This window comes from Danio rerio, chromosome 4 (assembly GCF_049306965.1).
Source record: "Danio rerio strain Tuebingen ecotype United States chromosome 4, GRCz12tu, whole genome shotgun sequence".
NCBI lineage: Eukaryota > Metazoa > Chordata > Actinopteri > Cypriniformes > Danionidae > Danio > Danio rerio.
This window is the reverse complement of record NC_133179.1, coordinates 47,633,235-47,658,686: the sequence shown is the minus strand read 5'-3', so window position 1 is coordinate 47,658,686 and position 25,452 is coordinate 47,633,235. Positions and strand designations below refer to the sequence as shown.

Below are 25,452 nucleotides of genomic sequence, written 5' to 3'. Positions count from 1 at the left end.
TAAGCAATATCAGCATCTGATCATGCAGTCTTGATTGATGCTGGTTGGAAAGAATTCAGATTCCTGTTGATCATCAGATGTCAGCATTAACCCTTTAAATCAGCCTGAGCTGATCAGTTTCTGCATTTTATATGGAGTTCAGTGGAGTGAAAGAGCAGATTATATTGAGTGTGCAGAAATACACTTACTGTGTGTACTGTGTTTTGACAGCTGAGGGGCTTATTTTAATATTCTCAGACATATCAAGACAAGCGTGCAAAGGTCTCTCTCACTCCATATAACTCCATATAAAGAATTGTTGCACTACAACTGATGACCAACAGTAAAATGACAAGTTGTACCTCTACACAACAGGCTTTAAACCACTACTTCTTCAATATTTTTCACCAAGTACCAGCTAAGAAGAAATTGTACCCCTATTTGAGCATTTGATCAGGCAATAGCAACACAAATAAGTGCATTGTTGTTGGTCTTTGTTCTTCAGAGAAAGTGTTGAAATAATGGTGTAAAAACAGAGTCAATACCTGTGTTTCTCTGAGAGAGAGTCCTTTACTCGCTCCTCTGCCATACTGCAGCTAAAACACCAATGCAGACATTAGCAGAGCTTTCAGGGAACAATCATACATATATATAGTCCTTAACATGAATGCAGTTGGTTTAACCCTGATCTGACATCTCAGGTGTTTCACATTTGATTCAAGGTAAATGCATGCTATATAGAGTTTATCAAGAGAAGTTCAGGTTCAGCCAATTGTTGATTTAGTGAGTATTAAAATGTCTCTCTACTAAAGAGGCTATTCGGTTAATGAGTTACTCTGACAGTCAAAGGTTAAATGCAGTGTTGTTTAAGGATCGTCAGCTTGTTTTTCAGCAGCTTTTCTTCCTGTTCAACTGAAGGTTGTGACTCTGAATGTTTAGAGTTATATTTAATGCTGAATTATTGGACACTATTGAGTCAGTCTGATATAGAAGAGAACAAACACTTTAAAGAGATTACAAATAAAGCTTTTAGACAGTGTTTAAATGAGCGTGTTTGACTCAGTGTTTAATCTGTGTTTGAGGATTTGATCTTCAGGATCAGACATTTAAATCACACTCACACATATAAAACCCCTTCATCATCTCCACAAATCAGCGTAATGTAGAAGTGTTAAACTCACATGCAGAAGTACAGACGCTCTTGTGCAGCAGGAACACAATCTGAGCTCTTTCACTTCACTAAAACACACCTGTGTGATCTACAGGTATATCCTTAAATATTATTGGCTCCACTGAGTGACACTGACATGAATATTCATGAGATTCTCCGGACTGTGGGCGTGTCCTTGAGACAACACACAAACCACTGGATGTGAAGATATCTGTGCAGATTCTCTGAGCTCGACTGGGTTAAAGGAATATAAAAAAGTATGATATAGTGTATATATAGTGTAATATAATACACACATATATGAGAATAGAGAAAAATGTATTTGAAATAAATCCAAGAGGTCTCTAAAAAATATTTAAAGCAGCATTGGACTAATAAAATAAGATTACAGATGAAAGTATAAATGAGTACACCCCTTACAGATCTCTCTGATGAATTATTACTTACTATCAGAGGCTGTTCAATAATATAAGTGTTTATACATATTATATTACTGTTCAACATATATTATTCATACAAATCAATACAAAATAGATCAGAATATACATTACATTTAACAATCAACATTTTAAGATAAAACAGTAATAAAAATAATAATCAGTGTATTTACAATGATTCACTTATAATCAAGGTGTGTGTGTGTGTGTGTGTGTGTGTTGGTTTATGTGATTTACGAAGACATTTCATATGAATACACGCCACATTATGAGGACATTTTCAATTATGAGGACATGGTCGGAGTCCTCATAATTTTAGCAATGTAGAAGTGCTTCTTTTATGTAGAAGAGCTCAAATCCAAAATTTCTCCACATGACTTTATAGTTCACATAAACCTGATTTAGTGTATTACGTGTGTATTCGACATGCGCCCCTGTAGCCCGGACTGGGTACTGCATCCTCTCAATAATTATGCATGCGAGTGTATGAAATCGCGGCATGTGATTGGCTGACCACCAAACGTCCTCATAATAACTGTATCTGTCAAACATACATCTGTGTAAACAATAATGATTAAAAAATAGTTTTAAATATGTATAAATATGAATTACGTTCTAATTAAATTATAAAAATCCCCCACTACCTTTATAAGATCAATAAAGAAATAAATGCCTGTTATTGGCCAATCGCCACCACCTGACTCAATCAATTCTGCGCTGGACAGATGGATATCACTCATCGTTTGAAGACAGGACAAAGAAGCACGGAGCTTGTTTATTCGACGATTGATTGCATACACTCTAAACAGGAATGTGTTGAAAACAACACAACATGTGTTATTTTCAACACATTTCCTGAGTGTGCTCAGGGACAACACATGTTGAGTTAAGTTTAACACACAAAATGTGTCATAAAATGTAACACATTAATGTGCAGCATAAGTTGACACACAGATGTGTTATTTTTGTATGTGTTTAACACAACTGTGTGTTACTATTCATTTTTTGTAATTTTAAATGTAAAAAATATTATAAATGTAAAATGAATAAACAAAATCTCACAGGAAACATTAAACACTGTTCACATACTGTTTAATTTTCCCAAATGCATTCAAATGTTTTACAGCAATTCATTGTACATAATATAAAAACTCACTTTATAAAAGTATTCATTAAATTGAACTCGTATCTGTTACGCATGCCAATAAAATGTCAAATATGTATGAAACATATCCATTTTCAAAATTATTCTCTAGTGAAAGAAATTAATAACCATAGCACACTGATTATACATTCACCCACATGTAAGGTGCTTGTCTTAACAAAATAAATCATTGTCAAATATAGTCAAAACACTTCAAACATTTAGGTAACCCTTTATAGTAACGACACAATATAAATTATTTATTAAGCATTAGCAAGTACAGTAGTTGATTCACTATTTGTTAAGCATTAAATCTACATTATAAGACATTAGTAATGGGTTTCTAAATACAGCTACAAAGGCTGTTTTCTTGACTTATAAGCACATTTATAATGTGCCTAACAATTGTACTTTTATAATTCATACTTTCAAATACAAATGGTTTGTAAATAATGCAGTCCTTGATTTAGTAGTGAAAAAATAATCAGAAGCAAAGTGTGAAGGTACAATTATAAAGCACATTAAACATTTACTTATAAGTCAAGAATACAGCATTTGTAAACCGCTAATGTCTTATAATGTAGAGTTAACGCTTTAAAAATTAATGAATTCACCATTTGCTAATGCTTAATAAATGATTTATAGTGTGTCAGCACAGCACAGGAGCGTCAGCACAGGAGCGTGCTATCTAAAAAATAAGCGAATTTTACATAGTTTTTCTCTAGATGACATGTATAATCTATTTATAAATAATATTGTTTTGTTTGCGTCTAAACATTGCGACCATCCACACTAAATATTCTTTTTTTTTTTTTTTTTTTTTTGCTATCGTACCATTAATATTTTCTCAAATTATCATTAAACGTGGAGCTAACAGATTACTAGATAAAATAAGAACTTAATCGGTTGCCATCAGCCGAGTCCTTGCCAGAAGCGGCCAGGATATGGTTGACCGGAATCGGGCCAGTACTTTACAGCCGCATCACAACCGCATGTGCGCGAGCGAGCTGCGGGCCGCACTCGGCCCGGATAACACTCGCCGATGCCGAGTCGGAGCCGGAGGCGCCGAGGGGCAGCCGAGCTCGGGCCGATTACTGCCTGCTATCTGGGAAGTGTGTCAATATTATCAACAACATGCAGCAGCCAAACTAAAAAAATAAGCTTCAATCAATAGTCCTATAAAACAACAGCAACAAATCAAATGAAGATGGCTAAAGTCAACTTATTTTCCCAATACATCATTATTTCTCTGTAAAACTATGGTTTGTAAAGCTTCTGAACTTCCCATCCCCCACTGTAATGTGTCTTGAGTCTTCACTGCTCCCCACTGCTCATTTGCATCTTTATACCAGCATTAATGGGGGCCAATTGAGTCTTATCCAATCACATTCCAGATCCTGTAGCTCAGCAGGGTTGTATCTTTATATTCTGGGTTCCTAACAGAAACGTCATTGGCTTATTTTGCTAAGTAAAGAGATCAACTTTGTATGACAAACTACGATTGTTGATTCCTACATTGGGATTATTACCAACAACAACCTACAAAGAAAAACCCACTGAGGCCATTTCTCATCCCACATATTCATTGAAGACTGGAAAGGTGAGTTGCACATTCTGAATTTACTCTTAAATAATATCTGAATGCTAACATTATAAAATGTAAAATCTAAACATGCGTGGATGCACTGTTCAACGTTGAATTAAAGTTCTTCAGTCATTTTTAAAAGCTTCATTACAACTTTTTATTTACTTTTTTGTTTGTTTGTTTATTTGGTTATGAATATTGTTTTTATCCTGACAAATGGACTGTAGCCCAGTTTCAACCTAAGTTAACCTAGTTAAGTTTCAACCTATTACATATATAGGTTGGAACAGGCAGTTTTGGAGAATTTAATGTTTCCCTATTCAAACATACAAAGAGGTGGCAACATCAGTTGAATGCAAGTGAATGAGTTAAAGCTATGGATAAAGAAATACAACCGTTTAAACAAAACCCAGACAGCACACATACCCTTTAATTCTAACATCGGTATATGGTCGGCCAAACATACGCATGATCGTTCGGTCGTGTGTTCTATTGTTCCAGCTCAACAAACGTCGGCTCTGCGTCGGTTAACGACCAGAGGCCGACGAAGCACTTCATAAGCACTTTATCTCTCATGCCCATGAAAGAATCCGGCAACATATTTGGTTTACAAGTAAGTTTTTGCGTGCATAATAAATTAGACAAACGCGACATGCATCATGTGAACTGCGTCGGTCGGTCCAGCTTTAAATAGCCTACATTAATGCAGTAAAACTGACCAAAATGCCTACAACACATGATTTCAATTCATTAAAATATAAAAAGTTTTATTGTTATGCTTTAATAATGAAAACGTTGTTTTTTTCTGGTGTTAACTGCCGTTTGCTTTTTTTTATTGTGGCTTTTTCTAATACATTTTTCCCAGTGTAAAAATCAAGTATGTTCTGCATTTCGGCTGTTTAATTAAAATAAACACCTTTTTACAGAGTGACATCTTTGTTTTATATATACTTGCATTTATATTTATTGGTTATTTATTTTTGACAGTGAATGCACAAATAAAGTGTTTGTTTTGTAACAGTTTAGTAGGCTATAAAGCTCGTCTTAAAGATAATAGCGTATATAAAACTGCTAAATACATTTTAAATTCAAGATTTAAAATACAAGGTTATTATTTAAATTGTCTATGGAGTGATCATGTTTATAAATGTAATACTGCAAGACTTTAATGTGCGCGCGCGCGTCTTGCTTCCAACACTGGAGCGGAGAGGATGTTGCTATGGGAAACGAAGCTACAACACGACACCACCTAAAAGACACAACACGACTTCTCTCGAGCTGCCGTTTTGACTGTTTTCAGGTAAGTTTAGTCCCTAAAACAAAGCAAATACTACATAAAACTGTTCCTCACACATTTATTATTGGCAATTGATGAATATTCAGTTGAATATTATGTTATATAAGAGTGGTAAGTCTTCGTAAAAGTCCGTTAGCATATTAGCACTGGTAACGTTAGCGTCGGGGTAATATTACGTTAACTTACTTAATGTTAGTTCTTGTTAAACTTGTTTGTTAAAGTTTTGGCTTTTATTTATTCTTTATGTGTAGATGAGAGGTTTTGTCAATGTTTTATTGAATGCACTCCATATGTAGTCTAAAATACGCATTGTAACGTTACTGTAAAGGACCGTGAATCAAAAGTTCAATCGTGTTTTGATATTTCATGGTATCTTAAACTAAATGTTAAGTAAAAAAGTGTTCTGTGGTTTCAGGAGTGAGAGAATAACCTCCTGCTACAGAAAATATAACTCAAGATTCCTAAATTTCTGAAGGGAGCTGACCACAGAGATACAGGAAAGACAGATAACTTTAAGCATATGATTAATTCATATGAATTTCCATTGCACATCATTATGCACATGTTACATGTCTATATATTATGCATCTGTTACTTGTCTTTATTGCAGTTGTTTTAAGAAAGTTTTGACATTGAAACATGTGAGTGGTATTAAATTTCACATCACATGATTCTTCAGAACTTAGTAAATATATAGATTTGCTGCTAATGAAGTAATATTTGTGATTTTCATTTTGTTTAATTTTTTATGATTAATTGATTTATTAAATCTTAGAAAAAAGTTTACACTAAATTATTTGTCATCACATCTGTTTTTAGCATTGATAGCAATCCGAAATGTTTCTTGAGCAGCAAATCAGCACCATTTGATAATCACCATTATATTAGTTCAACCTCAAGCACTAAATCAACATCTTAAAAAAAGATTTCTGAAAGATCAAGTGACACTGAAGACTTGAGTAATGATGCTGAAAATTTAGCTTTACATCATAGCTATGAATTACATGTATATTTACACTGTTCACCCATCCCTTACACCTTAACTCATCCTCAAACAAGTCAATTTAAGCCCTAAATGAATAATTTTTGATTTGTACAGGCATGATATGCAACTTGTATTCAGTCGTTTTGTTTTTTCTTTCTTTTGCTTTTGTTTTCCACATCAACTGAAAAGGAGGTCTAAGTTTAACCTAAGTGCCGTGTAGCTGATGAACATCTTTATATGTAAGTATATTTTTGACTGACTGCCAGACACTTGTCAAACAGTGATGAGCAAACGAGGGGCCGTTCTTTTAAAAAGATCAGGGAGATGCAAGTCTGGAGATTAATATACATTTTAATTCAAAATTGATTTATCTGGAAATATTTCATAATGTTTTGTGATATGTGCCCTATATGCATTTAGATGTCCATGCATGTTTAAAATACTTTTAAATTTAACAATGGCTGCAAGTTATAAAAACATAAACAAACACAAAAATGTTAAAGTAAATTGAGAAAACATTTTCATCAGTTTGACAACAGGTAGATCAGCTCCTGACAGACATGTTAACAGATCAGTTTAACTCTTATTAAATTCATTCATTCATTCATTCATTTTCTTTTCTGCTTAGTCCCTTTATTAATCTGGGGTAACCACAGCGGAATGAACTGTCAACTTATCCAGCATATGTTTTGCGCAGTGGATGCCCTTCCAGCTGCAAGCCATCACTGGGAAACAACCATATACGCTTGTTCTCACTTATACACTACAGACAATTTAGCCTACCCAATTCACCTGTACCCCATGTCTTTGGACTTGTAGGCAAAACCGGAGCACCCAGAGAAAACCCATGCAAACGCAGAGAGAATTTGCAAACTACACACAGAAATGCCTGCTGATCCAGCTGCGGCTCGAGTCAGCATCCTTGCTGTAAGGCGACAGCACTACCTATTGTGCCACCACGTCACGCTCTTATTAAATTATATTTATATAATTTTGTGTTTCAGTACATGCTATTTTGGGAAGACAAAATATATTCATAAGCTCTCAGAAAATTCAATAAGAGAATTCATTCATTCATTTTAAGAGAATTAACTGCACAATTACTTGAAATGTGTGGGATTACATTATTTGTTAACCCAAAGTGAGTTTCTCTTTTTTTTTGCAGTATTGGATGCCTGATTGCAGTTCAACTCCAAACTCAGTTGGACCAGCTGATCAGTGTCTTCAGTATTACCTCAAGCTACTGGGCAGATGTGTGGACACCTATGAGCCAAACTTGGGACGTTTGGTTTTTAGGTAATACCAGTGACAAAGTATTCAGTAAATTGCTTATAATAAAAGATGCTCACTGCTTACCCCCTTATAGTTAAGTTGTTTGCAGTTTCATTGTTGTAAAAATACCATACTTTTTCCTTTTTTTATAAGCAGGTGTGACCGTCTGGGCAGCAGAAACAAGACAACGAATCATAGTTGAGTTGAGATTAGTATTATTAACTTGACTAGTTTGGTTGCAGACTTGTTCAATAATTAACAATTTGTATAATGTTTTTGTAACTTAAATTCATTACAGTTTAGATACAATCAAATGTCCAAACCATCTCTGAGTGAATGACATGAAGGAAACAGGATCAAAAAGATCATTCATTATAGACCGTTTCATAGGTAACTGCAAATCCTTTGTGAAAAATAATTTATTTTTGTGCCATCATCACAAGACAAAATACATTTCAACTGATTTCAGTTGGTTATATTTTTCAGGTCCTCCTGATCATTCTGTTCTCCTGGTTGTGAGGATGTGCAGAGGCTGTATTTGTCAGTGTTAAAAGACTTGTGCAGCTGTATCCAGACATACAAGCAGCCGACAAAGAGTTCTGGAGCAGGACAGACAGGTAGTTCACAGTGGCTAGGCTAGAAGTTTATACTTGGGTGGCCAGAAAGTGGCCTCCGCTATTTTGGGGGGTCCATACAAATACACCAGTGTAAGCTATACTATTGCACTGAAAAAATTAAATGAAAGAATAAATTAATCGGTTGAACACAAAATATTTTAAAGAAAGCTTAAGTATCAAGGTGGCAATATACAGTATGTTACATTGTAGTGCATGAGCTGGCTAATACAGACTCGTAAATGTTTAGTTGTTAAAATTAGTTAAATACTAAATCCTATACTTGAGACCGGCTGCATATACAGCTTTAACTGAACTGAATTTAACTAGAACTACACCAGCATTCCAAGTGCTCTAGACTAGCTTTTTGCACTGGTGTGTCTAAAATGTTTGATGGCATTGCATTTAACAGCAATTTTACATGTTAATTTTTTTAAAAATTACAAACCATATAGGCAATATTGACTTGTAAATGATTAACTAAAATCGGGTCAACACACATTATGGGGATTGTGTGTAGAATTTTGAGGAAATTAATGAATTTAATCCATTTTGAAATAAGACTGAAACATTAAAAATGTGGAAAAAGTAAAGCGCTATCAATACTTTCCGGATGCATTGTATATGGTTTATAGCACGTTATCAAAGACTTTAAAAAAAGTCCAACATTATCTACAGCAGCAAAAGACCCTCCACATCAAAAGCTACTGGTCAGCTCACGATTCAGCAAACATCTGAAAAACAAATAGCTTATTATGCCTTCACAAGAAATCTGTTTTTGAGTCAGTGTTTTCAGTGTTTTAATGAAGATAGTACTATTTTATTAAATTATTATTTAGCCTGGCATGTTTACTGATACAAAATATTTTAAATGTTTCTTAAAATAAAACATATTGTGTTCAATGGGGAAAAAGTAGCTGTTTTTTACACAGAGATAAAAAAAAAAACACATTTCAGCGCAGTAATCACAATACTGTGAAACTGTGATATTTTTATATTATCTTATACCTGCCCATTCCTAGCCAGTTACTTAAAGCATTCAGTCAGTTTTTTTTTATTTTTTTTTCAGTTGGCCTATATTCTGTTTTTCTATGTTCTTGGAAATGCTGTTGTGCATGAAAATGTGACGATATATCCAGGTTCTATAGTTATTTCTGAAATAAATCTTAAAATGAAACAATATTTAAAAATGCAATATTTAATGTGTCAGACACTAAATAAACATGTCAATTCATTTATATTAATCTGATTCCTTAACAGGGCAGCACGGTGGCGCAGAGGGTAGCACGTTTGCCTCACAGCAAGAAGGTCGCTGCTTCGAGCTTCGGCTGGGTCCGTGTTGGCGTGGGTTTCCTCCGGGTGCTTCGGTTTTCCAAAGTCCAAAGACATAAGTGAATTGGGTATGCTAAAATTGACCATAGTGTATAAGTGTGTGTGAATGAGTGTGGATTGGTTGCAGCTGGAAGGGCATCCACTGCGTAAAACATATGCTGGATAAGTTGGCCTTTCATTCCGCTGTGGCGACCTCAGATTAATAAAGGGACTAAGCCCAAAAGAAAATGAATGAATGAATCTTCAACAGTTAATATTGGTATAATGAGCAGCAGTTGTCATTTATGTAAATTAACCATTTGAGCGTGCTTAGTGTGGGGTATGTTGTGCCATTAAATTGTCAATTGTCAATTTCTACATTTTAAATCTGCTTTAGCTTTCTTCTTTCCTATAAACCTGGAAATATAAAATATATATATTTTTGGTTTTTAACAAATTGCTTATTTTATTCTTAGATTGGTGTACGCTGATGGTCTGCTGAGAATTCTGCTGAGTTGAAGGGATCCTCCTGTCAGAAAACCTCTCCAAAGTACAATAGGACTAGTAAGTAACATTTTAAACATACACTACTGTTTCATAGCTTTTAGGTTGGTATGGTAAATTCTCTTCTGATAGTGTCAGCTTTATTTAGTTAATACAGTTAAGCAGTAATACTGTGAATTTAATACAATGTATATAATTAATAGTGTCACATGATCCTTCTGAAAAAAATAGTATTCCAATGTACTGATTCTCTCCTCAAGCTGTTTTTTTAAATATAAAACAATTTAAATAAACATATTTTTAGTATTCTTGATGTATGACAAGTTTATTTTTAAGAGCATAGTATTTATTTGAAAAAAAAGTTTGCTCTTTGATGATTGCTAACAATCAGACATGTTTCTTTAGAACAAAAAGAATTTGTGCAAAAAAGTATTCTCACTGAGCGTTGTCCAACTGTGGTCCAACACGTCATTTAAGTTTTCAAATAAGCCTAAAAGACTTGATTAGCTGCATCAGGTGCATTTAATTAGAGAGTTGAATATATAATTTTTTTATATATCCTCCTCTATAGCCTGCATATAATAGAAGTTGTTTGCTGAAAAACCTTTTTGTAGCAGAAATAAAGCTATGATTAGGCTCACCCGGATTTTTCGCAGAACTCCGCAGATGTTTAGCCTATCATTAATTCTGTTTATTTACTTGAGTAAATGTGTGTAAATCTATATTAATTCAGTTTTTTAATTAATTTCAGTAATATTATTGACTAATGTGAAAATGTTCATCTGATTTATGTACAATGCAGTTTGTACAGTAATATTTTCTGTCTTACTAGATATGTTATATGGAAAACTTGCTTTATTTACCAAATAAAGTGAATCTAATTGGATTTGCATTTTAAACATTAAATAAAACTTAAAAATATATTATATATTTTTTATTTCATATATTAAGGTTTTAGTTATGATACTCCCAAAATAATTCCGCAGAAATCCGCAGACTTCCACCATAATTTTCAGCAGAAATAGCAAAAAACATCTGCAGATTCCTCCTGGCCCTAGCTATGATATATTAAATGTGGTGTACAGTGTGACATTTTAGTTGACGAAACTTAGTTTAATTTGCATGTAATGTGGTATCTGAAGATTAGACATATATTTAGATACACATTTATACTAACACAATGATACTAAAAACCAAAAAAAACATTCATTATGATTTCACAAGGAATTTAACTTTCAAATGGCTTTTCTGAAAATTAGTGCTCAGACACACTCTTTAAGTTTAAATTAAATTACACATTTTAGCTAGGCACTTGCATAACACATACTCCAGTTATATGTCATGAAACAAATAATATATATTTGTGGTAATATGAACTGCTGCAATGCTAATGTTTCTTCTTTTGGTTTCTTGCTTTATTTAAGGGTTCCCACTACAAGGATTAGATTTGGCTACTGCAGTCCCGGTTTGGGCCAGCCTCACTTGTGAAGACTAAAGATGAAGACAACATACAAGAACAATTTAGAGGATGGCGACACACTTTTTATTCCACCTATATATCCCCTTTTATGTGTAAGCAACATTCCACAAGAATAAAACAAAACTAAATGACAGGTTATTTCTTTTAATTTTGTCTGATTTCTTGGAATATTGTACACAATTTACAACCAGTTTTATATATATATATATATATATATATATATATATATATATATATATATATATATATATATATATATATATATATAGGTCAGAGCAAGAAAATGTTACGTTTTCTTCTGGAGAAAGTCTTATTTCTTTTATTTCGGCTAGAATAAAAACAGTTTTGAATTTTTAAAAAACATTTTAAGGTCAATATTATTTGCCCCTTCAAGCAATTTTTTTTGACTGTCTACAGAACAAACCATCGATATACAATAACTTGGCTAATTACCCAAACCTGCCTAGTTAAGCTAATTAACCTAGTTAAGCCTTTAAATGTCACTTTAAGCTGTATAGAAGTGTCTTGAAGAATATCTAGTCAAATATTATTTACTCAGTTATTAGAAATGAGTTATTAAAACTATTGTGATTAGAAATGTGTTAAAAAATATTTCCGTTAAACAGAAATTAAGGGATTTTATATATATATATGACAAAATCTGTTTTGTGTTGTGCATTAGAGTTTGCTAAAAAAAACTGGTTATCTCTGAGAAAGTATTGTTATTTTATATTATTGATGTGTTATTAGTTCAGAGGAGATTGCAAATTGTTGAATGCCATTTATAAAAAAATTGTAAAAAAAAAATTGACTACAGACTTTAATAAGATTTTATCAAATTATTTTAATTTGTATGATTTTTTTTACTACTGTAAATATTGTTTGCTTGGTATTTATTTTGTGTTTGTGTCCTCTTTTATTATTGTAACTCCCTGAAGAAAGTCTTTTGGATACTGAACACATGACTGGTATTATCTTGTATTTTAAAATTATAGTCTTGGAAACATGCATTTTCTTTAACACTATTTAAGAAATTATAAGCATTATAACATGTGCTTACACAAGTTATTTGTGGTTTTACTATAGTAAACTATAGTCACTCTTAGTGTACATGTTTTGAAGTACTTGTAAATATTCCTATGGTCTTAATGTAAATGCTGCAATGGACTTTGTATTTTAAATCTTAAATGCACAGTAGTTCAGCCATGGTTATAGTACAACTTGTTGGTTTTGTTTTAAACGTGGTAAAACATGGTTATGTGTGATAAAAGTATGTTAATCTATTTGTATGTTTGTGAAAATATTAATAAATCTTCAACTGTTATTGAGAGTGGTGTGTCGTGTTTATTATAAATAAACAGCTGCTGCAGCTAGTGGTCCATAAGTATAAGCAAAACGCCTGAAAACAGCGCCTCCGCGGAGCGGCCGGTATTTCCGGTTGCGTCGTCCTAACATCGGCCGGACAGCGTTTCCGATCCTTTGCCGACGTCGCGGCGACATTTTGCCAATTAGCAAACGCTCCCTGAGCGACATCGCGCCGATGGAATTTTGAAAATCGGCACGACGTCGGCCCAACGAATGTGTGCTGTCTGGGTATTGTTTGAATAAAGATATGATAACCTTTTTGTCCCTGAGAGGAAATTTGTCTAGTGCAAAAAAGTGCTACACATTGCTTTAAGCATACAATAAGCTAAATAAAACAAACAAAACGATTAAGAACATACATAAAGAATAAAGTTTAAAAAAAGTTACAGAGATGTGTGTAATAAGTTTCCTTATTGAAGGTTTAATTTATTAAACAGTATAATGTCATTCCATTCTAAGTATACATCACTATATATACGAAATGAAGTAATGTTACTAGTTTTAATCAGGTCATTTGTGGCTATTGTTTCTTGCTCAGACTTTCCTGATTTATTTTTTGTTAATTACTCTTATATAAAGAAACTGTTGAAGTAAGTGTTAAGGAGAAGTTATTTCATTTCTGTTAATTTTTTTTTTGTTTATTTTAAACAGGATAAACTGTCCAAACGCAGAGGAAAAACTCCTGCTGAAGCGACTGATCTCCACACTGTTATAAAGATGGCGTTTATTAAAGTGGAGAGTGAAGATGTGAAGATTGAAGAAACATTCACAGTCAAACAGGAAGATCTGCAGGAACAAACAGGTTGGTTTTCATTCTCAAAGACCAACTCGGTCATTTAATCCTCATTCAGATATATTTTAATAGTAAGAATATTCAATTAAATCCATCTTGCAGCCCTGAGTGTGCTGCCTACACAGCAAATTCATTGGTGTTAAATTTCAAGTGTTGAGGTAATTCAGAGTAAAGTGTTAAAATTCTAGAGTTAGATTGGCATTAGAAGCTGATTTGCCTCCTTGTCACACAGAGTAACATGTATCTACCTTTGTAGAAAACCCTTGTATTTGAGAAACTAATCAGAGTGTCTGAAATCTCAACATACACCCTCATTCACCTGGCCCTTAAATTGGTCAATTAGTTTAGTCCACTAGACAGAAGGGATGACCACAAATAAGTGAATTCAGACACCTGCTGTTGAACACCTGCTGTTAACAAGCACAATCACTGAAGGAATAAGAAATTGAAGGAAGAAATAAAACTACAGACACAGCCTCACACCAAACCAACTGAATTAAAACAGAGGATTAAACAACTCCATTAAATAATAGCATAAGCAGCTTCACTGATTACAGTTTGACTTCATTTCTGTAAGAATATTTGACAATGAACAGAGGTTTATATTTTTTTATTAAAATATTTCATTTGACCTCACCATCATAGAGATCAGAGGCTGCTTATTTGAGCTCTTGAAGCTTCATGCTTATATCCTAATGTTTCTATGACTGCTATAACTGTGTTTCTAAAACTCATTAGCTATAGCAAGAAAGGTCAAGAGAAACTATACTGTTTATGCTTAATTGTTATAGATTTAATTTCTGGTTTTTATTAAGTTGATTCATAAAGATATGCAAATATAGTTGTATTAAAACTGCATGGGACAATACTTCTGGCAGTCTGCTGCTCTTCATAGAAAATTCAACAAACAATTAGGATGCAATTAATAATTAACCTGTCATGCACTAAACATTCAAGCTCCAGCTTGCTCTTTATGACACACAGGCATCAAGAATCAGGATATGAACCTCAACCGTGGTTGCTAAAAAAAAAGCCGCATAGTTCATGCCGCAATGCATGCTGGGTGCCAGCATAGTACAAAGCTCCCAGCATGCATTGCAGCATGAATAAATTATGCAGCTTTTTGTTCTTACAATCTCTTTCTTTTCCTGTATTTTGTGTTGTTTTTGGGGGGTAATGTTTCAGTAGAGTGTTTTTTTTTAACTTGATTTTTATTTTTTTGTTTGTCACCATCATTGAGAATCAAAGACTAATTATTGATGTCTGGGTGTTTTTGAGTTCTGCCATAGATCAAACATTCTCATTGTAAATATTGTTTTTATTTTATTGGAGCTTTAGTGGTTTCATTTATGTATATTATTTATTTCTCACACATAACTAATATGATATTGAATTAGTAAACAAGCAGGAAAGGATGGCTATGTTATCACAAATAATCTCTTCAGACTGACACTCTAATTTTCTTTTGGCTTTCCATGCTATATGTATAAATAGTGTAATTAACACTATCTATAGCAGCCAAAATAAAAGACATTTATAGCAAGAAGTTGAAGACCCCAACTAAAGCAGACTCTGTCCTCCATCATGGTGACTTCAAATGAACAACGGAAATTTTATTAAGAGCTTTTGTTCACATGACAGAAATAAAATCAAAGGTCAGTAATAGGTGAAGTTCCATGATAAGTTGTTTAATTTGATGAGTTTTTTTTAAAGATGTTGAAAAATAACATTTTTTATTGTGTAATTTGTTTTATTTTTATTGATTATTATTTTATTTAGAGTTTTTTTTCTCAGTTGATTTCATCTTTGGTTTTGGCTTGTGTTTTTCTGTCCTTCAGTGATTCTGCTTGTTAACAGTTGTTCATCAACAATTTTCAATCCTCCTTTAATTAGACACATAATTGTCTCATTAACTTCATCACTGTCTGTGTGTCCAGCCCTCTGTAGTGAGGACACTAGTTAGGATTTTGCTGTGGAATTTAAGGCTTACGTGTGTTAGAATGAAAAATACAGACTATGGGATGTATTTTTAACAGAAATATTCTGGAAACTGAATTTACGAATGTAAAATGTTGAAAACAGCAGATTACTGGCAACCACTGCTGCCAGTATTTTGACATACATTTAACAGATATTTTACACAATAAGAGTTTGCTAATTAACACTCTGGGTGTTAAAAATTTTAACACTTTCAAAAATGTTATTTTAACACTTATAGTGGTTCCCATATAAACACTGAGGGAGTGTTAATTTTAACTCTAAGGTAGTTAAATCTACCAAATCTAAAATTTGCAATGTGAGATCAATAAAAAATACTGTTGAATGTGCTTTTAACAGAAATATTCTGTAAACTGAATTTATGACTGTTAAAAACAGCAGATTACTGGCAACCACAGCTGCTGGTATTTTTACGTAAAATCTAAAAATGAAATAAAAAGAAAGAAAAACAGCAAAACGGTTTTTGTGTCACCATTGTGGAGGATAATAGCGTCTCTGTTCAAGTCCAAGATGAACTGAGAGTATTTGATGTTATGCTGCATCTTCTTTTGTTTAAAGGTAACTCTGTAGTTACTAATGCAGTCAAAATCTGTTTGCTAATTGCAATCACACATGAAAACATTATTGCATCTATAGACTTTACATTTTTGTGCACTAAGCTATAATTTTGTAAAATAAATAATTTGTTAGTTCATGAAATATGGTTAATTTTTGTAAATTTATACAGTTATAAAGAACTTCCATGTTTTTCACAGAAAGATTCTGGCAACTACAGCTGCTGGTATTTTTTCGGAAATTTAACAGATATTTTACACAATAAGAGTTTGTTAATTAACACTCTCTTGGTGTAGACAATGTTAACACTTTCAAAAGTGTTATTTTTAACACTTATAGTGGTTCCCATATAAACTCTGAGGGAGTGTTAATTTTAACTCCAAGGTAGTTAAATCTACTATCTAAAATTTGCAGTGTAGTTCTCCTAAATGCACATAAGCACTCATGAGCTATGTTTCCATCCAAAAATGCAAATTAACTTTATGCTCAAAACTGGATTTTTCCATTCAAATGAAATCAAATCACTTTTATTGTCACATCATCAGCAGCACGTGTGCTATGATGAGTGAAAAGCTTAGGTGCTGGCCCCAGACAGTACAAAATACAGACAGTTTAAATACAACAACAGTGCAAAATACAGACAGTGCAAATACAACGACAAAGAGTCAAAGCGAACAAAATCATCACTTCCTGATTAACTGGCGCCAAATATCAACAATGAAAATGGAATTTGCTGCGAAAAGAGAAGCTGCATCAATAGCTGCGTTTCCACTATCATGCCTAAAGTGAGCAAGCCAAGGCCAGTCACGTTTCCACTATCACTTCCGGGGCCAAAGCGGGGCTTTCTCGGGGCCAGCGGCCGGCCAATTTCAGCCCGCCGAATACCTTGGGCCAAAGAGGGCTAGCTGGGGCGGAGTGAAAGGAAAGGCAGACACTAGTTTTCCGATCGCACACGAGTACATGCACCAAACAAATAACCAAATAAAAAAATAAGGGAAAGAAAGCAACTAGCCTTTTAGTCTGGGGTCTTTTTGCGTATGATCGCCCTTATGTTTCCCTTTTAAATGTAAGGCTGTTGCATAAAATATAAAGTTTTCATTTATAAGTGACTTTGCTGCATCCTCCTTGATGTTTCAATAACGCATAATAATCTTTACACCTTATTAAAGACACAACAGACAGTAAAGGTTTTTGAGAGTTTTTGTCAAGTTTAAAAGGTGTTTGTGCATGTTTAGATGCCTGGATGTGAATGTGAGACCGAGAAAAAGAGCGCTTTCTTCACAGCTCTGTTGATGCTGCGAGCGGCTTCTGTTTTTATTTATTTTAAAGATAATACACAACATAAATACAACAGAAAGACATTAAACTTTACAAATTTCGTGTCCATTTTTGTAGACTCAAAAACAATAGTCATATCCTAATAAAATAGCCTAAGATATATTGAAATAATTTAAATAATTACAAATGTCGCATATAATAAAATCACATAAAATGAATAAACCAATATAAAACAAATAAAATCTAGCTATAATAACAGAACAGTACATAAATCAAACCATTTAAACCCATATTAAACTTTCATTTTACAAAGGCCTGTCTGAAAAAAAGATTTTAGATATTTTCTAAAACAATAAACACCGGAGGAGGTTTGAAATATTATTTATAAAGTATATGGATACGATAATATTAATCAAATCATGTAAACAGAGCATGTTATGGGTGAGTGAAAGCAGAAACTAGGCTACCTTTTTATCTGTCATGCATGCATTATCTGCCTGATTCCCGCTGAAGTGGGCGGGTTGTGTGACGTTTGATTCGGGGGAAGTTCTGGGGGCGGGGTTTGCATGACACGCTGCGAGGTACTAGCCCGACAGTGGAAACGCGACATGATTTCTGCCTCACTGCTCAACCCTCCCTTGCGATTGGCCCGGCCCTGCCCTGCCCGATAAAAGCCCTGGCTTGCACATGCCCAACAGTGGAAATGCGGCTAATCTTTTCTTCATCTAATAAATGACTTGCGCCTCAGAGGGTGATCCTGAAACGCAGTGAACGCGCGGTGGCGTTTAAAGGTGTCAGACGCGAAGATGCTCTTAATTCTGGAGGTCATGAATAATATAATAACACTAATACTTAAACTGTAAGGTGTTTAAGAATGACCAAAACAAGAGTTCAGATGTTTTATAATGTACTGAGCCGGCTGGTTTGTCCATTAATACACATTTTTATCATCACATGATCTCTTATAACAAAATCACATGACCTTTTTAATGCACATACTGGAGTTTGTATCGTGTTTTCCATCGTGATTTTTGATCTTTTCTTATTGAATAAAACGTTTATCCAACTCAGTTATGTGCATACGTTTTTTTTTTGTTTTGTTTTTTTTTTTGCATCATGGTGTTTTCATAAACCGTTTTTTTTATGTGCATAAAAATAGGTGGATGGAAACATAACTATTGAAAGACAGGAATGAGTTTCTCTCTTGTTACTTGTTCTCGTGTCTTTTGTCATTATTTTATTTATTATTAGTCTCCCATTTTCTCTACCTTCTTAAGGTTCTTGCTTTTCTTGTTCTCCTACTGTTTGTAAAGTGTCCTTGAGCATCAGCGCTATATAAAATAAATAAAAACAACTAATAATAAAAAAAAAACTTAAACTGAGCTGAAGATATTTGACCTACAGTATTCTCATAGAAGATATCTGCTTTAACGGTAATGGTGTTGGCTTAGTGCTCTCCATTTGCATATGTCACATTGATCCAAATTAACTTTTTTCATCAGTATATATTTTTAATTAATTTATCATTGTATTATTAAATGTATTAAATTATCATATTTTTTAAATGGGGCAAATTAAAATCTTTTCCATCTGGGCTATTTGAAAAATCCCTTAGCCTTTAGCCCTTTATGAGTCTAAAATTGTCATAATGGTCTTAAAAATGTCTTTAAAAGTCTTACATTTAACTTGGTGAAACCTGCAGAAACTCTGGTTTAAAGTATAAAAAAAAAAAAAAAAAATGGATGCCCCTGATATTAAATATGCTGAATGAAGTGGACAATAAAATAAATAATTATTATAAAACATTGTACAGTAATCTAAACTATATGATGTTGCTGCAGGGCGACGTGAGACTAAATGAACAAACTATTGTGGAACAATAACGTTAAACATTGCGCTGACTACAACTGGCCAACAAACTAGTCTAAAAATGACTTTTGCTGCTTAAGAAATGGATTACAGCATGCTGATAATATGCAGAGATTTGAGTGTAAAGTTCGTCAGTATTGACCATATTCTTCATTTACCAGCAGGTGCCGCCATTTGAATCTTTTTGCTCTTGACTTTTATTAAAGAATTAATTTTAGATCCTAAAAACAGTGTTGTGCTGCTGAGGCATGGGACGATAAACGTTTTCAAGGTATAACGCAGTTTGAAAAAAGCCGAGGTTTAAAACCACCAATATTTTCTTCTGTACCGTTCATCGCTACATGTAAGGTTTTTTTTTTACATTTTGTTTTAAGATTTTCAGGACAACAGTATCTCCAAAGATGCCATTTTAAATTGTAAAGAAATCTCTGTTTATGAAACAAATGAAGACAGCAGAAGTCAATGATTCAATTGAGTGATTCAGCCTGACATGTTTACTGCTCCAAAATACTTTAAAAGTTTCTCAAAAGAAAATGTTTTTTGTGTTCAAAGAGGAAAAAGTTTTTTTTTTTGTTTTTTTTTTTTACAGAGACATTTAAAAGAATATATTTTAGAGGAGTAATCACAGTACCATAAAACTGTGATATTTTTTATTCAAGGTTATCATACTGTCAGAATCTTATACTGACCCATGCCTAATGCTGCTTGATGTAGCAAAGTCATATTTTCTAATTTTATTGTTTTTCTTTGTATGTATAGTCATGAACACACTTGTTTGCAGAGCAAGAGAGCCTCTGAAAGAGATAAAAGATAAAGTGGTATTTCTCAATTAGCCTTACATATTCAGCCACCTAATTTTATGTGCATTTTGGGTAGGCTATAAGCATAAAAAATTGGTTGATGGAAACGTCATGATGCACATAACTTTTGAAATATAAGCATAAAGAAACATGCGCATAACTGAGTAGGACAAACTTTTTATTCGATAAGAGAAGATAAACTCTCGTAAACCTTGCAAGCACTTTTACTGAACAAATTCCAGTATGTGTGTTTAAAAAGGTTTGGTATAAGAGATCATATGATGATGAAAATGTGTGTGAATGCACAAACCAGCAGGCTGAGAACATTATAAACATCTGAAATGTTGTTTTGGTCATTCTAAAACACCTGAACCGTTTCAGTATTCATGTTATTATATTATTAATGACCTCCAGAGCGTCTAGAGCATGTCGAGAGTGTCTGTTCTCTGCGTCTCATTGCTTCAAACGCCAACACGTGTTCATTGTGTGCCAGCATTGACCTCTGAGCTGTCATTTAAAGAAAAGATTCATGTAGCTTCTTCTACTGCAGGAAATTCTGTTTTTACTGTTCATATTTGGGGCCTGTTAATCAGGAAGTGATGATTTTGTTCTCTTTGATTCATTGGATGGAAACGCAGCTTTATTCGCACATTTTTTATGTGACATCCCAGTTTTGCGCATAAATTCAATTCACATTTTTAGATGAAATCATAGCTATTGCCTACATTTCAGTAACACAAAGAACAAAGTCACATAGCAGAATGGCTTGTCCTTTCTTAATGAATAATTTGCTTAAATTCACTAACCTTCGACGGACATGTACTGTAACTAGATTAATGGGATTATTACTAGTTCTAAAAAGATTTTTTAGTCCTGCTTACATTCTAAATGTCATATCAACCTCTACCACTTGATAGGGCTGTGCAATTAATCGAAAATCTGGTTTCAATTTCGATTTTGGCTTCTAATGATTATGAAAATCCATTAATCGAGATAAACGATTATTCCATCATATACCGCTCCCTTTCCAGTTGTACACACTTGTTGCTCTGCAAAGCTCAGTTCCACATGAAAATGACTAAAAGCATGTGCTGTAATGTAACTTTTGCAGCACGGGACGCGCATCATTCCTATTTTTAAAAGTGCGTAAGTGCACATGCTCTGTGTGTGCGCCGCGCTTAGCCTTGGACAGGCTCGGAGACAAGCAGAAAACATACATCTAATGCCATCTTAATGTGAGCGCTTTAATGATCAAGTACATGCAAATTTGTGTAGTGTTTAGTGATTAGTCATATTAACCCTTGTTAGTATAATATACAAACAAGTTGAGAATCAAAAGACACTTGAAAGAGAAACCATATCAGAGCCGCACTATTCTTAAAGTGACAGCGCACAATATTCCTGCTGCCGACTGTTTTTAGCATTAATCAAACAACAAAAGAAGAGAAAACCCCTTACTGCTCTTGACTGAAAGACTTTTGTAGCTCAAATGTTTTTCTCAAACCGAAAACTCTGAGTATTTAATCTCTCGGTAAATCAACTCAGAGTTCAAGTTTAAACTCATAGTTGGTTGAACCTCCTTACTGAAACAGGCCCCAGGTCATCATGACGTGATTGACAATTGTCACTGTTTGTCATTGTACTCTGTTTATCCTGAGAGCTGATGCGGAGTATTCTTAGGGCTTTTCACACTTCAATTAACCCTGGGTCATTCTATACCTGGATAAATTCTGGGTTATCTGTAGTCACCTTCCACACTGCTCATGCTATACCTGGGGTTAAAAAATAATCCTGGGTGTTCATTAACAGACAGTTCACATTTGTAAACCCTGGGTTATCATTATTATTTGTATAATTACGTTGTCACTGTCCCTGATTGGACAAACCACAAGTAACCTTTTTAGATGGCATTTCTGCATCTTGTCAGGTATATACAATGTCAACAAGTAGGTCTTCAGCCAAGCCTCAGGGCATACACAAAGACAAGAAAACAAAGACAAAAGTGCAAATAAATGAAAACAAGTAACAAAGCATGTCATCTTGCCGTATCCTCATCACTCCTGTTTAAAGCAAATGTGGCATTAAGAATTTGCATAAGTTTTATACAATAATGCAAACTTGCAAATATAAGCGTGAATTATGCATACTTGCTATGGACATGCAGGATTTGTCTCAATTGAGGAAAAAACATGAGTAATCTAGAGCGAGTGCATTTGGTTATGTGCATTTAAAGCCACAGGCACAAAAAGAGCTTGGTTTTCCTCTGACCCCCAAAATTAAATATTCTACAAGGTATACGATCTGATTTTGAGCTGAAACCTCAGACACTTTCAGGGAACACCAAAGACTTATTTTACATCTTGTAAAAAATGGGTAATTGTAGGAACCTTTTAAAGGGATAGTTGATGCAGAAATGAAAATAGCCTCACCATTTATTCTTCCTCGTGTGGTTTTAAACCTTTTTGAGTTTCTTGATCATGTTAAACACAAAAGAAAATATATATATAAAAAAAAAACGCTACTGGCTTACTGTGTTCCACAATAAAGGAAAGTTTAAAACAACATTATGGAGAGTAAATGGTAAGGTCATTTTAATATTTGGGTGAAAACATCCATTTCTTGCTTGTCGCTTTGAGCCTTTATACTAAAGCAAATTTTTATTTTATTTTTTTTTTTAGATCTGATGGTGCTGAAAGAAGAGACTCATGGACAGAATGAAATGGATGAGAAACAGCAGTTTGAGAAACCCCAAGAAATAATGATTGATGAAAAACCCACACTGACTAAAAAGACTTCATCACACAGAAGACTTCGGAAATCCAAATTTGGGTGTAATTTCAGCTGCAAACAGTGTAGAAAGAGTTTCAGTCAAAAGTCAAACCTTGATGTTCACATGAGAGTTCACACTAGGGAGCAACCTTTCACCTGCGAACAGTGTGGAAAGAGTTTTGGTCAAATACAAGGCTTTAAAGCCCACATGAGAACTCACACTGGAGAGAGGAAGTTCACATGCCAAAAGTGTGGAAAAAGCTTTTATCATGCTGGAAACTTTGCAGCACACATGAGAATTCACACTGGGGAGAAGCCTTTCAGCTGTAAACAGTGTGGAAAGAGTTTCTGTCAAAAGCCAAACCTTGATGTTCACATGAGGGTTCACACAGGGGAGAAACCTTACACCTGCAAACAGTGTGGAAAGAGTTTTAGTCAAATACAAAACTTTAAAATCCACATGAGAATTCACACTGGAGAGAGGCCGTACACATGCCAAAAGTGTGGGAAAAGCTTTTATCATGCTGGACACTTTGCAGAACACATGAGAACTCATACTGGAGAGAAGTCTTTCAGCTGTAAACAGTGTGGAAAGAGTTTCAGTAAAAAGCTGACCCTGATTGCTCACATGAGAGCTCACACTAGGGAGAAACCTTACACCTGCGAACAGTGTGGAAAGAGTTTAGGTAAAAAACAAGACCTTTACATCCACATGAGGATTCACACTGGAGAGAAACCTTACACATGCACAGAGTGTGGTAGAAGTTTTCCACATAAAAGCACACTCAAACACCACATGAGGATTCACACTGGAGAGAAACCTTACACATGCACAGAGTGTGGTAAAAGTTTTGCACTTAAAAGCACACTCAAACACCACATGAGAACTCACACTGGAGAGAAGCCGTTTACATGTGCTCAGTGTGGAAAGAGTTTCACAACCAAAACTAGCCTCAAGAACCACATGAATGGTCACACTGGAACCATATTGTTTACATGTGATCAATGTGGAAAGAGTCTCACACGCAAAGACTCCATTAAGCAACACATGGAGACTCACTCAGAAAAGGATCGTTTTAAATGCAGTGAGTGTGGAAAGGGCTTTAAGTGTAAAAGAAGCCTCAGCGCTCACCTAAAGCTTCACAATGGGGAGTAGAGTCCTCAACATTGAGGCCTTGTCCACACAAACACAGGTATATTCAAAACGGCAGCTTTTCACGTAGTTTGGCTGTTCATTCAAGTGAAGTTTATTTATAAACTACTTGCAAGAGGATCACATGCTTATGATTGTCCTCTTAACTCAGTTATCTTCGTCTTGAAGAATCCCCCTCCCACCCTTACTCCCCCTCCTTTCTAGATTGAGCAACACGGCAGCCAATGATTAGCCAGTGGTTAGCACTGTTGCCTCACAGTAAGAATGTTAGAGTTTGCTCATTCTCCCTGTGCTCGCGTGGGTTTCCCCTGGGTTCCCTGGTTTTCTCCCACAGTCCAAAAATACACAACCTAAGTAAACTGGACATTAAATTGGCACCATAGTCGAGCTCTTAGTAAGCCTTATATCTCCCTTTAGCCGACCCTATATCTGTCATTAGAATAGAAAGAAGTCTGAGGAGTTCATCAAGATCTACCTGAGCTCACACTCCACTCTCGTCCTGCTAACGGGAGGGAGCTTAGGGCTCGAGGATCTTTTGAGCTTAGGTCTCTTCCGGGATAGCATGCCAAACAAGTGTGAACTCTTGAATACATATTAAGTTACTGATAATGAAACCCTTTGAACACCTGAAAATTTAACCTCAACTGAAGAGGGCTGAAGATTTTGCCAGCTGTTTTGTAGTGTAGATCAGGGGTCACAGCCCAGTACCAGGTTGTGAGAGTTGCTATCGGGCTGCAAGAAGGCACAATAATTCTGTATGTTGATCGATTGTATTGGCTTGTTTCATATGCAACCAAATGACCTACAGGAACTCAAGAGATGTGACCCAACCAAAGCAGTTGGGTAATCTCCAGGGGGGTTTCATGCTTTGTTATAAATTAGTGTCTCACAGACTGTACTTTGGTTTAAGTTACTTGAAGATAGACAAGTTAACATCACTGCTGATGAACTGTCCAATTAATTGTCTTTAATAAAGTCTTCTCCTCATAAGAACTTTGGTCAGCTTACTTATTTTATGTATTAGAGTTATCTATACATTGGTGAGCCACCCAAGAAGGGTTAAGCCAAATACAGCAAAATCTGACAATGTGCT

The 25,452-nt window shown here is 34.5% G+C and overlaps 3 protein-coding genes across 9 annotated transcripts in view; 2 read left to right on the top strand and 1 right to left on the bottom strand.

The window, feature by feature from the left end:
* LOC110439446 (protein NLRC3-like) overlaps positions 1-1,233 on the bottom strand; it is a 35,517-nt gene extending 34,284 nt beyond the window's left edge. The window contains exons 1-2 of the mRNA XM_068219815.2: positions 1,161-1,233; positions 525-575 (exon numbers count right to left, since the gene is read on the bottom strand). Of these exons, the coding sequence (XP_068075916.1) occupies positions 525-568 (44 nt within the window). The 5' untranslated portion in view covers positions 569-575; positions 1,161-1,233. The remainder of the gene's footprint in view (positions 1-524; positions 576-1,160) is intronic.
* Positions 1-25,452, top strand: part of LOC101887036 (uncharacterized) — a 491,406-nt gene that overhangs the window by 239,819 nt on the left and 226,135 nt on the right. The gene's annotated exons all lie outside the window — the stretch shown is intronic.
* Positions 4,182-25,349, top strand: LOC101882171 (uncharacterized). 7 transcript variants are annotated; one of them, XM_073947561.1, is made up of 13 exons: positions 5,521-5,616; positions 6,029-6,254; positions 6,788-6,837; positions 7,418-7,525; positions 7,764-7,894; positions 8,027-8,067; positions 8,169-8,260; positions 8,357-8,487; positions 9,745-9,884; positions 10,272-10,359; positions 11,724-11,871; positions 13,796-13,946; positions 23,116-25,349. In XM_073947561.1, exons 11-13 carry the CDS (start codon positions 11,797-11,799, stop codon positions 24,360-24,362), a joined length of 1,473 nt encoding a protein of 490 aa, XP_073803662.1. In that variant the 5' UTR covers positions 5,521-5,616; positions 6,029-6,254; positions 6,788-6,837; positions 7,418-7,525; positions 7,764-7,894; positions 8,027-8,067; positions 8,169-8,260; positions 8,357-8,487; positions 9,745-9,884; positions 10,272-10,359; positions 11,724-11,796; the 3' UTR covers positions 24,363-25,349. The 7 variants fall into 7 exon arrangements, with proteins under 7 accessions (XP_073803659.1, XP_073803661.1, XP_073803660.1 ...); XM_073947558.1 differs by having other exon boundaries at positions 4,182-5,616; positions 6,029-6,837; positions 8,340-8,487; XM_073947560.1 differs by having other exon boundaries at positions 4,182-5,616; positions 6,029-6,837; positions 8,024-8,067.

What these genes read in the sequence shown, in the direction of transcription:
- LOC101882171 (XM_073947558.1), top strand. Translation starts at nt 11,797, where the DNA reads ATGAAGACAACATACAAGAACAATTTAGAGGATGGCGACACACTTTTT. An exon ending in CTATATATCCCCTTTTATGT is followed by an intron (nt 11,872 to 13,795) that starts GTAAGCAACATT and finishes TATTTTAAACAG; the next exon opens with GATAAACTGTCCAAACGCAG. An exon ending in AGATCTGCAGGAACAAACAG is followed by an intron (nt 13,947 to 23,115) that starts GTTGGTTTTCAT and finishes TTTTTTTTTTAG; the next exon opens with ATCTGATGGTGCTGAAAGAA.